The sequence below is a fragment of the Notamacropus eugenii genome, chromosome 4 (genome assembly GCF_028372415.1).
Source record: "Notamacropus eugenii isolate mMacEug1 chromosome 4, mMacEug1.pri_v2, whole genome shotgun sequence".
NCBI classification, from domain to species: domain Eukaryota; kingdom Metazoa; phylum Chordata; class Mammalia; order Diprotodontia; family Macropodidae; genus Notamacropus; species Notamacropus eugenii.
The window spans coordinates 24,471,491-24,488,276 of NC_092875.1; the positions used below are offsets into that span (position 1 = coordinate 24,471,491).

Genomic DNA, 16,786 nt, shown 5'->3' on the forward strand with positions numbered 1-16,786 from the left:
TGTACTCCATATATAACCTCATGTCAAATTGCTTATCAGTGGGGGAGGGGGGGGAAGAAAACTTGCAAGTCACCATTTTGTAAAAAATCAGTGTTAAAAATTGCTTTTCCATGTAATTTGAAAAAACTAAAATACAATTTAGACCAAGAAAATAGATGTGCTCCAGGGTTTAAATTCGTATTGATAAGGTCATAAAAAGCAGCCCATAGACCACACAAAGCTTTTGTAAGAATAACAGCTGTAAAGGGGGAGGGAAAATGTATGTGATGAAGCCAAAAGGCCGGTGCCCTTCGGGTCCTGTTTTTCAGACCACTTCGACAAGTAAAAGACTCCTGGACATCTCGGTCCAACCTGCTTTCAGAAGCCTGGGAGCCGTCTGACAGAGAATTCAGACATTGAGACTGCTCTGAAAATGGTCTGAAAATGACCTTGTTTGTTTTCACTGTGTTGGGTGGGAATTAGGTGGAATGAGCCGTGGCTCTCCAGGAGTTGGGGTTCAGATCTTCAGCACTTAGTCCCCATCTGGATTGAAAAGCTGTGCCACCATGAAACTTGCAGGGCTTCAGTTTCCTCATCTGTTGGCCCGCACGGCCCCTGGAAGCAGGGTCACTCGACTAAACAAGGCAGCAGAGGCGACCTCCTCCTCGCCTCTTTTCTGCCTCCCCTCGTTCCTTGTCCCAGTAACCTGACCCACTTGATGCCCTTCTGCCAGTGTAGGTTTATTCGTATTTGCCAAGCCTAGAGGCCTGTATTGGGCTACCCGAGTCTTTCTTACCTGTCCAGGTCTTCGGCTGGCCACGCCGGATGCACGTATGAGAGAAAGGACGTTCCAGAGTCAAACAGGGGTTGAGCTTTACTACAGGGTTTCGGTTACAAGTGCAGGGGGTCTTCTTTCTTAGGACGAAGAGGGGGAGATTTCCTAAGAAGGCTAAGCTTAAGGGAATGGAAGTAGAAGTACAAGCGGGGAGAGAGGGGGAGGGGAGAGAGAAAGAAAAGAAGCGGAGCCCTACTTTTCTCTTTGGCTCCACACGTGCTAAGAGAGCTTTTAGGCTTCCTCAATCCTACTTAATCTTCAGCCACACAGTTTGCATCTCAATACCGTGCTGTTAGGTAACTAGGTGTGCTCCAATCCGGGACGACCTCGAGGGCAGGGAGACTCCACCCATCAGGTATCTCCGGGGGAGAGGCGGAAATACCCGAGCTAGCCGAGCTAGCTCGGTCTGACCTTCTCGAACCCCCGCTGTTCATGGAGGGCCTCGTAAGACTCTAAGATTTAGAAGTCCCACTTTTACCTGCCCGAGACTGTCCACACGGAATTGAGCTTCCAGTCCCAACACGTATTATCTCATTAACTTGAAGAAAATGGTAATTTTGGTGAAAACAATGAGTTGTGACTGTCGTGTTACACTGTAGTCTGCCTCTTCCTAATCTTCCATTGCAGATCAGTGCATTGTTTAAAAGTGACAGAAAGTCAGATGTCTTTCACAATAAATCTTGCATCTTTTCCCCTCTTTTTTCACTTTATGGACATCTTAATATAGAACTTTATTGAAACCATCAGTGATACCAGAATGATTTATGTGCTTCTTCATTTGGAGAAAAATGATGTGAAATTTTAGTGTGGTTTGTGGGTCATTTAGTTCCTTGGTCCTCGTTTTGGCCTAAGAAATGATTTTTTTTTTATCAAAATATATTTTTCAGGATTGATCTATTTTTTTCCAGTCCCACATATGTAAAATTTTTTTTTCTTTCTTTCTTTATTTATTTAACTTTTAACATTCATTTTCACAAAATTTTGGGTTCCAAATTTTCTCCCCTTTTGTCCCCTCCCCCCACCCCAAAACACCGAACGTTCTAATTGCCCCTGTCTGCCAATCTGCCCTCTCTTCTATCATCCCTTTCTGTCCTTGTCTCCATCCTATACCCCTTTACCTGTATTTCTTATTTCCTAGTAGCAAGAACATTACTCGACAGTTGTTCCTAAAACTTTGAGTTCCAACTTCTCTTCCTCCCTCCCTCCCCACCCCTTCCCTTTGGAAGGCAAGCAATTCAATATAGGCCAGATCTGTGTAGTTTTGCAAATGACTTCCATAATAGTAGTGTTGTGTAAGAACTAATTATATTTCCCTCCATCCTATCCTGTCCCCCATTACTTCTGTTCTCTCTTTTGATCCTGTCCCTCCCCATGAGTGTTGACCTCAAATTGCTCCCTCCTCCCCATGCCTTCCCTTCCATCATCCCCCCCACCCTGCTTATCCCCTTATCCCCCACTTTCCTGTATTGTAAGATAGGTTTTCATACCAAAATGAGTGTGCATTTTATTCTTTCCTTCAGTGGAATGTGATGAGAGTAGACTTCATGTTTTTCTCTCACCTCCCCTCTTTATCCCTCCACTAATAAGTCTTTTGCTTCCCTCTTTTATGAGAGATAATTTGCCACATTCCATTTCTCCCTTTCTCCTCCCAATATATTTCTTTCTCACTGCTTGATTTCATTTTTTTAAGATATGAGCCCATCCTCTTCAGTTCCCTCTGTCTCTGTGTGTGTGTGCGTGTGTGCATGGGTGTGTGTGTAATCCCACCCAGTACCCAGATACTGAAAAGTTTCAAGAGTTACAAATATTATCTTTCCATGTAGGAATGTAAACAGTTCAACTTTAGTAAGTCCCTTATGACTTCTCTTTGCTGTTTACCTTTTCATGCTTCTCTTCATTCTTGTGTTTGAAAGTCAAATTTTCTTTTCAGCTCTGGTCTTTTCATCATGAATGCTTGAAAGTCCTCTGTTTCATTGAAAGACCATTTGTTCCCCTGAAGTATTATACTCAGTTTTGCTGGGTAGGTGATTCTTGGTTTTAGTCCTAGTTCCTTTGACTTCTGGAATATCCTATTCCATGCCCTTCAGTCCCTTAATGTAGAAGCTGCTAGATCTTGTGTTATCTTGATTGTATTTCCACAATACTTGAATTGTTTCTTTCTAGCTGCTTGCAATATTTTCTCCTTGACCTGGGAACTCTGGAATTTGGCCACAATGTTCCTAGAAGTTTCTCTTTTTGTATCTCTTTCAGGAGGTGATCAGTGGATTCTTTCAATATTTATTTTGCCCCCTCGTTCTAGAATGTCAGGGCAGTTTTCCTTGATAATTTCATGAAAGATGATGTCTAGGCTCTTTTTTCGATCCTGGCTTTCAGGGAGTCCCATAATTTTTAAATTGTCTCTCCTGGATCTCTTCTCCAGGTCAGTTGTTTTTCCAATGAGATATTTCACATTATCTTCCATTTTTCCATTCTTCTGGCTTTGTTCTGTGATTTCTTGGTTTCTCATAAAGTCATTAGCCTCCATCTGTTCCATTCTAATTTTGAAAGAACTGTTTTCTTCAGTGAGCTTTTGAATCTCCTTTTCCATTTGGCTAATTCTGCTTTTGAAAGCATTCTTCTCCTCATTGGCTTTTTGAACCTCTTTTGCCAATTGAGTTAGCCTATTTTTCAAGGTGTTATTTTCTTCAGCATTTTTTGGGGTCTCCTTTAGCAGGGTGCTGACCAGCTGTTCATGCTTTTCTTGCATGTCTCTCATTGCTCTTCCCAGCTTTTCCTCCACCTCTCTAATTTGATTTTCAAAATCCTTTTTGAGCTCTTCCATGGCCTGAGCCCATTGAGTGGGCTAGGATACAGAAGCCTTGACTTCTGTGTCTTTGCCTGATGGTAAGCATTGTTCTTCCTCATCAGAAAGGAAGGGAGGAAATGCCTGTTCACCAAGAAAGTAACCTTCTATAGTCTTAATTCTTTTCCCTTTTCTGGGCATTTTCCCTGCCAGTGACTTGACTTCTGAGCTTCCTCTTCACACCCACTTTGCCTCCAGATCCGCCCAGCCAGCACTTGGGGTCTGAGATTCAAATGCTGCTTCCCAGCCTCAGGGCTTTGGGTGGGGGCAGGGCTGTTATTCAGTGTGAGATTAAGTTCAGGTGCTCTGGTGGGGGCAGGGCTGCCTCTCAGGCTCAGTTCCCTCGGGGGGTTTATGCAGAGACCTTCAACAATGGATCTGGGCTCCTGCCTGCTTGGGGAGCCCCTGTCTGCTGCTGCCTCCCGAGGGGGCCTGAGTTATGGGGACACCCCACTCCCCTCTCGACCCCCCCCCCCCCAAGAGACCCTCTCACCAACCCCTGTCACCTGTGGGTGGAGGGACCCGCGCAGCTGCTGGAGATTCTGTCCCTGAAGCCCGCTCGGATCCACTCCTTCGCGCCACCGAGGCAGGGTTGGGCTGTGCTCTGGGTCCGGGGCGCAAGGGACCTTTTGCGAGAGGTTTTCAGCCTCTCTGGAGCAGAAATCTCCTCCGCTCCGTTGTTCTGTGGCTTCTGCTGCTCCAGAATTCGCCGGTGGTTCTTTCTTTACAGATATTTTATGGGCAGTGGGTTCGGAGGTAGCGTATGTGCGTCTTTCCTACTCCGCCATCTTGGCTCTGCCCCCCCCCCCAGGAATGATCTTCTTAAGGAGACTGGCCAGTAGCTTTCCTAAACTTGACTTCACAAGTATTTGTTGGTTAATTGAGAAGACTGCAGCTCTGAATGACAGAGGAAGCAGCGTATACTGTAATGAATGATGTCTGCAGGGCTGACTTGCTAGCTAACCTGTGGACCTTTCTCTGTTTCTTAGTTATGTGGTGTATGGCCTTGGCTCACACTTTCCCTTCCTTTTCTCTTCTTTCTTTTTCTTTTAACCAAAATGATGTTTTTTAGTTTACTCTAGTTCCTTTTAGATTTTTAGATTTTGAATCTAAAGCAAAGTGTATGATTTATTTTTAAAAACTAGCAAAGGAAATTGAGAAATGTTCAGTCCACTGACATTTTCATATATAACCTGACGTTATATTCTGGCAAGGAAATAATAGTGGAAAGAGCATCTTAAGAGCATGGGTTTGAAACTGGGGTGGACGTTAGAAATCGTCAAGCTCAACACCTCTGTTTTATGGGTGAGGTGACAGAGGACCACAGAAGTTAAGTAATTTGCTTTGGATCATAGTGCTTGTAAATATTTGAGGTAGTGTCTGAGCCCAGGTCCTTCTGACTACGCTATGTCCAACTCTCCTACGCACTAGCAGCCTCCATTTCCCCTGAGACACCTGTAGTTCATGTGGACTGGGACAGAGATGTAAAAAAAGCAGTCTTTCCTGATAGGAGAAGGTGATTTTGAAGACAGTTTTCTGTTTACTTCTCTAATCTTCATTCTTTATTCTTAGAGGACCTGACCTGAGAATGGTTCAGTGTCATGTGGCAGAAGATCTCCAGTGGACTATCCCAGGCATTCGTTCTTGACCTTGTGCCATTTACCATTTTTATCAATGACCTGGATAAGGCCCTAGATGGTAACTTATCACATTTGTAGATGACACTAATCAGGAAAGGAGGAGCTGACATGGTGGATGGCAGTCAGGACCCAAAATGATCTTTGGCTTAACCTGCAAGAGTGTGAAAGGGAATGATGATGAAAAAGGCTGGAAAACGAGGTTGTGAAGGGTGTATACACCTGAAACTTCTTGAGCAAAGGCATGACATCAGTGGATTTGTACTTTTGGAAAATAATTTAGGCAACTGTATGGAAGAATGTCTTGAGGGAGGAGAAAGTGAAAACTGGCAATCCCAAGTAAAAGTACAGTTGTGATATAACAAGGGCCCAGACTAAGTCATGTATGAGTGGAGAGAAGGGATTGAATCCAGGAGATGCTTATGGAGGGGTAATTGACTCACTTGGTGATGAAGTGGATTGAAGGGGTTGGGGAGCTGTTGAGGAGAATGCTGAGGGGCTAGAGGGCTTTGGACGAAAAGGCCAGTTTGTGTTGTCCAAATCTTGCATAGTCGATGCTGAATCAACAAGCTCATTGTCGGTTTGATTCCTGTGATGTTAAATAAGCAAATTATTTTAGGTTGAAGTTTTTTTGAAGGGAAAAAAGCAGTAAGAAGTGAAAGGGGGAGAAAAGTATAAGAGCACAGTACATTAAGTATAATTTTGTTCCTTGGTGAAATTATCTCTTAAAATTTTTGTTTCATTAGTGAGAGGGCATATGGTATAATGGTTAGCACCAGGTTCAGACTCAGGAAGTGTTGGGTTCAAATCCACCTTCAGACACATCCTGGCTATATCACTCTCATCTCACACTTAATTAAAAAATGTGAGACCATTTGCCAAGATCTTCCCCCCTTTTCCCTCCTTCTGGTCCCACATCACTCAGACATCTTAGCCTCTTCTCCCATCTTTCTCTGTGGTCTTGGATAGCAGGAGGCCCTTTTAAGGCCTCTTGTCTTCTCCAGCTGCATGCTCTCACTGGCAGCCCTGCTCTGTTCACTCTTATCCTGCCTGCTGGCTCCTTCCTTAGTGCATAAGAGCCTGCCCCTGTTTCCCTCCATTCTATTCAGTGTAACTCCTTGAACAAGCCTTTACTACATGGTATGTCTGCTTCTTCTCTCCTTACCCTCTTCTGAATTCTTTGAAATCTGCTGCGGGGGGTGGAGGTGGATGAACTTCGGATACTTGTACAGTTTAATTTGCAGACAGAATTTCCATAACAAATTGTTTTAACCAACTCACAAACTGTATATAGAAAACCCAGGGATAAAAAGAACTGTTCATTGTAGAAGGCCTTAAATTACATTATTACGGTGGCAAATGCAATCTTAGATTCAAATCTCTTGCTCCTGGAAACTATTTAAAAACATGGTTTTAAAAGCCAAACCCAACATTTGTCAGTAACCATAGAAAACAGTTCAAGTAAATTTGCCATGAAAGCCCTGATATCATGCTGGATATAGACAGGTAGGAAGATGTAAGACCCAGAAGAAGCCAGGAGACATGCCATTTTATCTGTGACTCCTGCTAGTCACCTCCTTCACCTTCAGGCTCCAGTTCTTTTGCATTCTTGGGGCACTTTAGAAGTTTTTTTATTTGCTCAAGAAAGACACTTTTCCCTTTGCACTTTACACTTCAGCTTTCTGAAAAAGTACCTCGATTTTCTGGAAGGCTTTCATGAAGTGAATGTTGTCATCATGGTCCTCTGGACCTTTCCATAAAGGATCAGCCTGGAGTGGTAAAGGCAGCCTGCTCCAGATGCCCAGTGGCTCGCTCTGCGGCCAACCCCTCCACTTGACCAGACCGTGCCTCTGGCAGTCTGTTCCGGGATGCTGTTGTCCTCCTCTTCTCCTTGACATATATAGTTATATCCTTAAATGCATCACCATGTGGCATCTGTTCTTGAAGTTCTTCCTGAAGCTCTTTTTGATGAGCACCTGTGGTTTGCTGGTTCCAAACATATTCAAGAGTTCTTTTAGACCTACTGTGAGAAACTGTTTTGTGAAGTGCTCTACGCTTTGCTTCTCAGGAGGAAGATGGTTCTTCAGGCTGATGTCCATGCTGACTTTTCAAAGACCAGCAGCTACTCCATTGATACCATTTTCATTTATCCATGATTTAAACAAAGTCTTGAACCAAATGCTCATTATAATGGCTGTTAAGAGTGGATGCATTAAGTTCCTGTTGGCCAGAACAACACAACCAGTGTGTTCCTCTCAGACTGTGGAAAACCCTTTAAGACCAACAGCAGCAGCTTCTCACCTTCAGCCTTAAATCCCTTTTCAGGGTATTTGTAGCACCTGATCAACTTGTTGACTGCCTAAGCAAAGGAAGTGTTGCGTGCTGCAGACACACAGATGTCATCTGCCCGTCTGGACCACCTGGGGCCAGCACATCACGGAGGATTTCTACATATCAGTGATAGTCAAGTTCTGCCCCAGAAGCATCAAGAAGTTTAGCTGCTGCTTCCCAATCAGAAGCAGTTTCAGTTAAACCCTTGGATAACACAGTCCAGAAACGGAGTTGTGTCAAACCTCTCTTTTCATCTCTTTTTCTGGTTTTAAAATGCTGGCCTGAATAGCAGCATTGACTTTTGCCGCTTTTGATTATTCATAAAAGACACCCAAATTTAAAGCAAAGAGAAAAGAGCCAGATATCCTGGCAGTGGCTCCTCTGCGACCAGAATTAATATGAAAAGGAGAAAGAGGAGGAGGGGCCACCACCCTCCTCCGGCAGTCTGTTTTCTGACCTCATCTTTAACTGTAACTGCCCTCTTAGAGCTAGCTGTCATCTCTTACTTGCCAAATCTGGTGGCCTTTTCTCAGTCCTGACCCTCCTAGACCCCTGTGAGGCACAGGGTGCTGCTGATCATCCTGTCCAGGGTTTTGTGACATGAGTGTCTCCTGATTCGCCCCCACTCTGTTCAAGCTCATGTCACACACTACCTGTGGGTATCCCCCAAGGTTCTTTCCTGGGCCTGGTTTTCTTCTTCCATACTTTCTCACTTGGTCATCAACTCCCATGAATTTAGTTATTGTCTCTGTGCAGATGGTTTCCAGACTTACATATCCATCCCTTGACTTTCTACTGAGTTATAGACTTAGCGTCTCTAACTCCTTCTTGAACATCTAGAACTGAATGTCCTGTGGGCATTTCAACAACGTGTCTAAAATAAAGCTCTTTATTTTTCTCCCCAAACTCTCCCTTCTTCCTCACTTCCCTGTTATTGTCTAGACCCACAGTTTAAGAAACGCTGGTTTAAGAGTACCACCATTCCATCCCCCCAGATTCCTGGATTTATAATCCCTGTGCTTTTCCTTACTCCTCGCTCTCACTCACCCTGCGTATCTACTTTTCATTGCCAAATCTCATCATTTTTCCTTCCACCATCTTTCATAGGTTTCCTTTCTCTCCATTCAGTCAGCTGTAAGCCTGGATCAGACCTCATCATCTCTCTCCTCTACTATTGAACTGATTTACTGGTCGATCTCCCTACTTCAGTCCATCCTCCAAACAGCGACCACAATGACCACCTTGTGTGTCTGCTATCTTTCTTTCACCCCTCTCTTAATAAACCCCACTTATAAGCTGTAGTAGCCCTCTGTCAACTTCATTATTAAAAACAAATTTCTGGCGCATAAGTACACTGTTAGTGGAACTGTGAATTGATCTACACCCCCAAGACATCAAAGAAGAAAGAAAAGGAGACATACATACAAAGATATTTATAATATCTCTTTTTGTGGTAGCAAAGAACTGGAAACTGAGGATGGGTAATCCTCAATTGGAGACTAGCTGAACAGACCTTGGTATATAGAGGTAACAGAATACTGCTTTGTCCTAAGAAATGATCAGTGAAATGGTTCCAGGGAAGCGTGGGAAGATCTGAATGAATGGATGTAGAACAGAATGGGCAGAGTCAGGAGAACAGCATATATGATAGTGGCAACGTAGTAAAAACAAAAAACCTTTACCAGAATTCCTAACTGACCAACGTTTTGACCAGCCGTGATTCTGAGGACTGAGAGGTGATAAAGGCAAGATGCAGAACTAGATGGGCAGTGACAGTTCATTGTCAGTTCTCAGAATCACTCCCTCATGAGCTGTCTTTCCAGTGTGGTTGCATATTACTACCCAGCCCAAATTCTGTGATCAAGCCAAATTGACTTTCCTCTCTCCATGCCTTTGCATATGCCATCACCCATACACAGACTACATGCCCTCTTTTTTTCTGCCTCAGAGAATCCCTCTCTTCCCTTAAGATACCACTTAGGTATCACCTTTATACATCTAGTCCAACTTTGTTAGAGAGAATGAATGTTCAGGTCACCTGAATCCCAATCTGATACTCATTCCCATCTGATATCAGTTAATTATACATTTGTGTTGTGTCATCCAGTGGTATTCCATTCCATCATCTCCTCTCACTGGGCCCCTAGCCTGGGCTGCTTAAGGCCGTGAGTGGCTCCATCCAGAGGCCAAATCTCTAGGGGGGTTGATCTCAAATAAAAGGATTTCCAAGTTCATGGAAACAGATGTGGAACACTTGTGGGGGATGGATGACAAAAGCAAGGCTGTGTTCACCTCTGTGTGTAGCTGTGGCAGGATAGAAGAGAGAGTGGTGAGTATTGAGAAGGTTAAAGTGTTTGAGGAAATGCCAACATGCTGAAGACTCCCAGTATGAGGAGAAGCATTGGGAAAGAAAGACCATAAAGCAGGGACTGACCTGGTCAGAGTGGGAAGGAGAGTGTCTTAGGGGTCAGTAGACCACAACCTCCAGAATTTTGATTGGGTGACAAACCTCCACGGAAGAAAAGGCTACCAAAAGGTTTAAGTGATATGGGACAGCCTGGAACTAACTGGGGAGCAGGGAGTCTGCCAGCTCCCCCACTTCAACCAACAAGTGAGTGGGGTACGAGGTTCCAAAGCTACAAAGGGCAGCCAGGGAGCTGCAGTGGGGCCGGTGAGGGAAAGGAGACTGGAACCGTGGCAGTAAGGTGCAGGATCCTAATTCCAGATGCCTATTCTCAAGCTAGCTCGCCAGAACAGGCATTGTCCTATCAAGAGGGGCTTGGCAAAGCTGTCGGAGATCATCCTGTTCCTGCTCCCTCAGCACTCTGCCCAGTCATTTCACGCTGGGATTCCTGATCCTCTTTGCTGCAGGAACATCTCCTCACTTACACTCGTTCTGAAATGAGTGTTTTCTTTGCTTCCTGCAGGTCCCTCAACATGGACTTTGAGAACCAGGATAAGGAGAAAGACAGCAGCAGTCCTTCCGGGTCCTTCAGCGGCAACAGCACCAATAACAGTAAGCAGTCTGGATCTTTAACCCTCAGACCTCCACCTGTCTGTGTGTGGGCCTTCTGCCCCAAAGCTGGTCGTATCCCAGGTTCACACACATTGTTTGAAAAATCAGTGTGGTCTGTTTTGCTTTGCTTTCACCTAAGCTACAATGTACTTCAAAAGTTCTATTCATTTTTAACATGTCTAAAAATTGTTTTGCTAAACTACTAAAGCCCCCTAAATGCTAATCTGCACAGCCGCAAGTAGTGCTCGAAGTTTGCAGAGGTCATAGGTGGTGGGCTTCCTAGACATGCAGCGCAGCGATTGCTGGAAGAGTTCCTCCAAGGGTCATCTCCTACAGGGTTCCTAAAAGGGCATCACAGCATTTTCTGTTCTGGTTATTGCTGTTCTGTAGCTTTAAGCTGAAAGAGCTGGCAAACTTCTGCTTGGGGAGAGACATGCTCCATTTAAAAGGACTGGAGCAAAATGTGGCCTGCCCAGAGTACAAGGGACACAACTGATCATCCACTCAGTACCACACTGGGCACTGCCCCAGGCCCTCCTCACCATGGGGCTCAGGCACTGAGAGAGGGAGTGATAAAATCACTCACATATATCAGTTCATTTGAGTTTTATAGTAAGCTGGAGATGGGGCCTACAGATAGAGATTAGACCCATTTTACAGGTGAGGAAACTGAGGCTCAGAGAGGTTAAGTGACGCAGCTAGTTTCAGGAATAGGATTTGAATCCAGCTTTTCTTCATTTTAGATCCAGCATGATCTCTCTTCATTGTGCCAGACTGAATACTTAAAACAACTTGCAAATAAAGGCAGTTGCATGATAGAGTGTAACAGCTCAGCAGGGATCAGGTCAATCAGAGAAACCTGTCTAGAGAAGGCGAGTCTTGACGTGGGTTTCAGCAGAGAGGAGGAGATGAGTAGTAAGAACAGAGGCACAGCCAGCCACTGAAGCATTTATTAAGTGCCTGCTGTGTGCCAAGCTCTCCGTGAGGCACCAGGGATACCATTACAAAGATGGCTCCTCTCAAGGAGTTGGGTTCCATAGGATCATCGATTTCAAGCTAGAAGGGGCCTGAGAAGGCATCTCGTAGAACCTCTCTTCATTTGGAAAGAAGCCTGGTTAGTGTGGAAGGGACCCTGGGACCCCATAGAGTCTTAAACCTAGAGTTGGAAAGGGCCAAAAAATCTCTAGTTTTATAGCTGAAGAAATGTAGAGCCCAGTGTAATGAGGAATTAGGGAAGAGGTCTGGCCTTAAATCCCAAGTGAAGAGATGGTACTTGTTCTGGTTAGCAGGAGAGTACCTCCATGAGGTTCTGAGCTGGAGAATGTTAGAGATGTGGGCAAGCAGAGCAACCGAGAAGCTATTTCATTCTAGTTCTAGGTCTCCCCTACACTAGGAGGTCACATGATCTCTTTGCTTCAATTTCTCCATCTGTTAAAGAGTCTTGGCTTCCGAATCATAAGCAGTCAGGGCTTCATCCCTTCTAAACACACCTGAATGAGTGGGAAGTAGATGTGCCAAGCACAAAAGCAGCACCAAAACCATCCGAGTTTAACCACTGTTTTCTTAAGCTTATAATATGACACTGATCTCTGCTTAGGGACAAATCAGTTTGGAACAGAGTGTCCCAGTCAGCTGCTTGAATCAAGCTTGCTCTGACCCCCCTGTCAGAACCTGTTTTGGAGGCAAAACTGTGAGAGGTCAGTCTGCCAGGATAGAATCCAAATCACTTGTACTCAGAAAAAGCCTTGGAAGCCCCTTGTTGCCCAGAATGCACAGAATTACTCAATATAAATGTTATAAACCCGGTATGAAATGTATTACTTCATCTAATTCATAAACCTAAGAATCTGATTTTTCCCTCTAACTAAAATTTCTAACTTCAGATAATATATCAGGGTATCTGAAAAGTCTTAGTGCAGTTTGAGACTTTAATGGCTATCTATGGTTTAAGTCCTTGGAGTGGAGAGAAGGGACTTTTGTGTAGTCAGTCAGTTTACAGTCTCATGTGAAAAATGTAAGTAATTCATACCTTCCTTAGTGTAGGTGATGAATTGTTTTCAAGAGTATTATAACCATTTTATTTTGTTTTCAATTAATGAACTTTTTTTTCCTACCTCTCACCTCCCCTTCCTCCTAATTAAAACAAAAATCAAAGGAAAAAGCCTCATAGCAAATATGTCTAACTTTAGCAAACTCCTATAGTGGCCGTGTTAAAACAAACAAACAGCCATGTCTCAGCCTGCCCTCTGCATCCGTCAGCTCTGCCAGGAGGGCTAGGACAGGTTTCATCTTTGGTACTTTATAATCATGGTTGCTTTTGAGCGTTTGAGTCTTTCAGAGTCTTCTTTATAATATTGGTGTTATTATGCAAATCGCTCTGGTTGTGCTGGACTCCCAGTCAGTTTATGTCTTCCTTGATTTTTCTGGAAACGTCCATTTTGTCATTTCTGACAGTGCGATGATATTACATTATGTTCACACACCATAATTCCACCATTTCACAATCCGTGAACACCCTCTGTTTCCAGCTTTGCCGCCACAGAAAGAGCTGCTTTCAGTATTTTTGTGCATATGGCTTCTTTTCCTCTTTACTCGATCTCTTTAGGATATCAGTCTGGTAGCGGCATTGCTGGGTCAGAGAATGGGCACAGTCTCACATTGGAGCTCAGTTCCAGATTGCTTTCCAGACTGTCTGGACCAGCTCGCAGAGCCACCAGCAGCACATTCCTGCCCTGTAGCTAGAGCAGTGAGTGTTCTTAAAATGGCCTGTGTTCACTTATTTCCCTCCCACGGTGCACTTAGTCATTTTAGTCTTCCAAGGAGAATGTGAGTGTTCTTACTCTCCAAGTCCCTGCTGCCTCTTCAAGTTTCACCAACCTCGTTTGTTGACCGACCACTATGAGTATATGTTAGAGGCACATATATGACCTCGAGGCTTGTAGTTTAATTGGGAAGAAAAGACATTGATATTAAAAATTGTATAATAGCGCAAGATAACTTAGGATCCACACCGGGTGAATAGTAAGGACCTTCTGACATCACAGAAGAGTTCTAATGCTGTTGCCTGCATTTTGCTTCTGATGTGAAGCTTGTTACTTCTCAGTTGGTTGATTCTTGTAGCTCTGGGGTATCAAAATTAATAAGACAACTTGCCCCAGTCTCCAGTGAGAACTTTGTCACCAAGACCAACCCTTCATAGGTGCCTTTAATCCCATTTCCTCCTCTCTCTTCCAACAGATTACCCCTTTCCCCAGCAGTTATCTCATCCCTCATTCTTAATATCTCCTTCCCTACCCACAGACTTGCCCAGAACCCCCACTTCTTGGCCAAATAAAACAATCAGTAGATTCTCCTCTTGTCTCAAGCTGTCAGATTCCATTTCCCTTCAAAATCAAATTCCTAGAAAAAGTTGTGAAAGCCCCTTGCTGACTCTTGCTCTCTCTTCTTCTCTTCCTCCCTGTACAGTCCTCAGGACTGTGTTCTTTTAGTCTGTCTCCATGCTCTCTCCTGGGGACTGACTTCATCAGCTCCCATGGGCTTCATCATCTCTGTGCAGATCATTCCAGACCTCAAAAACCAGCCTCAGTCTATCTCCTCAGTAGCAGTCTTACATCACCATCTGCCTGGTGGATATTTCTAACTGGATGTCCCATAGGCACTCAACATGCTTCCTCCCACATACTCCTCCCCTCTCTGACTGGCTCCTGTGGAATGCTCCGACCCCCTGGCATGCTCCTCTCCATTTCATCTGAGCTTCCTGCAAGTCTCCTCTAAAGCCCCATCTTCTGCAAGAAGCCTTTCCCATCCTCCTTCATGCTCCTTTCTTTCCTCGGTGGATTTTCTCTAACTTATTTGTATATAGTCGCTTACATGTTGTCTTCTGACTCGAGCATGAGCTTCCTAAAGGCAGGGATTGTCTTTTACCTTTCTTTGTTTCCTCAGCACTTAGCACAGTGCCTAGCACATAGCTGATCTTTAATAAATGTTGATTGACTGATATGTACAAAATTGAACTGATTGCTTCCCCCTTCCAGATTGCCCTGTTTCAACAAGTCGCCCAGGTTTGAAACCTCGGCATAATTTGGACTCCATATTTTCCTTCACCCCACATAGCCAATCCATTGCTCAACCTCGTTGTTTCTGTCTCATATTTCTTCCCAGATGGTCATTAATTCAGACCGTCATAACTTCTAACTCTGACTGTCACAGTCACCTTTAATAGGACCTCCTGCCTCAAGTCCCTCTCCTCCCCAGTCCTTCTCTGCTGTGGCCAAAGCACAAATCTGACTGTGTCACTTCTCAGTTCAGTAATGCGAGCAGCTTCCTGTTACATGAGCTCCTCTATTTAGCTTATAAAAACCCCATCGTAACCAGGCCCAAGTCTTCCTTTCAAAATTTCTTATACAGTGCTCTCTTCCCACATTCTATAGTCTAGTTAAACTGGTCTTGGTAGTGTTAACCCTACAGTTCACTGGCTGTCTCCTGTGCCAAGAATGTACTTCTGCCTCAACTCTACCTTTTACAATCACCTGGTTCCTTTAAAACTCTGTTAAAATAAGACTTTCTGCATGAATCTTTATTTTTTTATTTATATGTGTGTGTTTCTTTTACATGTAGAGTCTCCTCTGATAGAATGCAAACTCCTTAAAGAAGGGGATTGTTTCACAAGTTTGGACTATATCTGTTGGGTTGGGGGGGGTGTGTGTGTCTGTGTCTGTGTTACTGGGTGACAGTGATTTTAAGCTATTAAAGCTTTAAACCACTCCAGCATAATCACAGTCATATACTCTCATACACTCATGCTATATGTTTGTATATGTATGATAGGATGTAAAAGTGTATGCGTACAATTGGGCATAGTGTTAGCAGTGCGTATATGTGCATGCACTTATTCATAGCTTTGTATCAAAAGTAAGATGTGTGTGTACACCATCACTTAAATGTTCATACCACTGAACATCCTACTGTATGCCAGACTCTCTGTGCTAAGCTCTAGGGTGCAAAAAGAGGCAAAAGGTGGTCCCTTAAAGAGCTTACAGTCTTACAGTGGAGGAGACAGCAAAGCAGACTATGTTCAGGATAAATAGGAAATAGCAGAAGGAAAGCCCTGGAATTAAGGAGGGTTTCAGAAGGCTTCTTGTAGAAGGTGGGAACTTAAAGGGGAACCAGGGTCAGAAGTCAGAGCAGGGAAAAGAGAGTATTCCAGGCATGGAGGAGAGTCAGAACAGAAGCCCAGAGCCAAAAGATGGCTCGTCTTGTTCATGGAACAGCCCACATGCCAGTGTCACTAGATCCAACATTTGTGGTAGGGTGGTAAGGTGTAAGGAGAGTGGGAAAGTAAGAGGGGGCAGTGAAATTATGAAGGGCTTTGAATGTCAAACAGCATTTTGATTTTGCTACTAGAGGCAGTAGGGAGCCACTGGAGTTTACCAAATGGGATGGAGGTGGGGAGCAGTGATAAGAGTCTGACCTATGCTTTAAAAAAATCCCTTGGGTGACTGAATGGAAAATGGGTGGGAGTGGGGAGAGACCTGAGGCAGGCAGACTCACTAACAGCTGTTGCAGTAGTCCAAGTGTGCCATGATAAGGACCTACATCAGGGAGGGGCAGTGTCAGAGAAGAGGAGGGATGGACTCAAACGGTGTTGCAAAGGTGAAATTGACAGGTCTTGGCACCAACTTGGATCTGAGAGATGAGAGAGAGTGAGGAGTCTGGGATGACTCCTGGAGTTTGAGCCTCAGGGATTGGGAGAGGGGAAGGGTTTGAGGGGAAAGATAATGAGTTCTGTTTTGGACATATTAAGATGTCTGCTGGACATCCAGTTCAAGGTGTTTGAAAGACCACTGGGGATCCAGCAGAGAGATTGGGGCAGTAAAGGTAGATCTGAGAAGCATCAACTTATTTTTATGCACATCTTCTGATAGAATATAAACTTGAATTTAGGGGTTGGTAATTACATCCCTGGGAGCCAATGAAATCACCAAGTGAAAGTGGTCACTTCCATGGCTTTTAGCTAGGATGTTTTTTTTGCTCCATTCTAGGTTCTTGCCTGGGTCTCAAGGTGCTTTATGTCATGTCACTTAGGGAAGTGATTGATGCTGAATACCATCCCTGAACGATTGCAGATCTAAGTTCTTAGCATCTAG

The 16,786-nt window shown here is 44.2% G+C and overlaps 1 protein-coding gene and 1 pseudogene across 4 annotated transcripts in view; one reads left to right on the forward strand and one right to left on the reverse strand.

Moving 5' to 3' along the window:
- SPPL3 (signal peptide peptidase like 3) overlaps positions 1-16,786 on the forward strand; it is a 139,435-nt gene that overhangs the window by 92,051 nt on the left and 30,598 nt on the right. For all 4 annotated transcript variants that reach the window (XM_072600248.1, XM_072600249.1, XM_072600251.1 and 1 more), the window contains exon 3: positions 10,552-10,640. In XM_072600248.1, the coding sequence (XP_072456349.1) occupies positions 10,552-10,640 (89 nt within the window). The remainder of the gene's footprint in view (positions 1-10,551; positions 10,641-16,786) is intronic.
- Positions 6,774-7,955, reverse strand: LOC140499171 (eIF5-mimic protein 2 pseudogene; annotated as a pseudogene).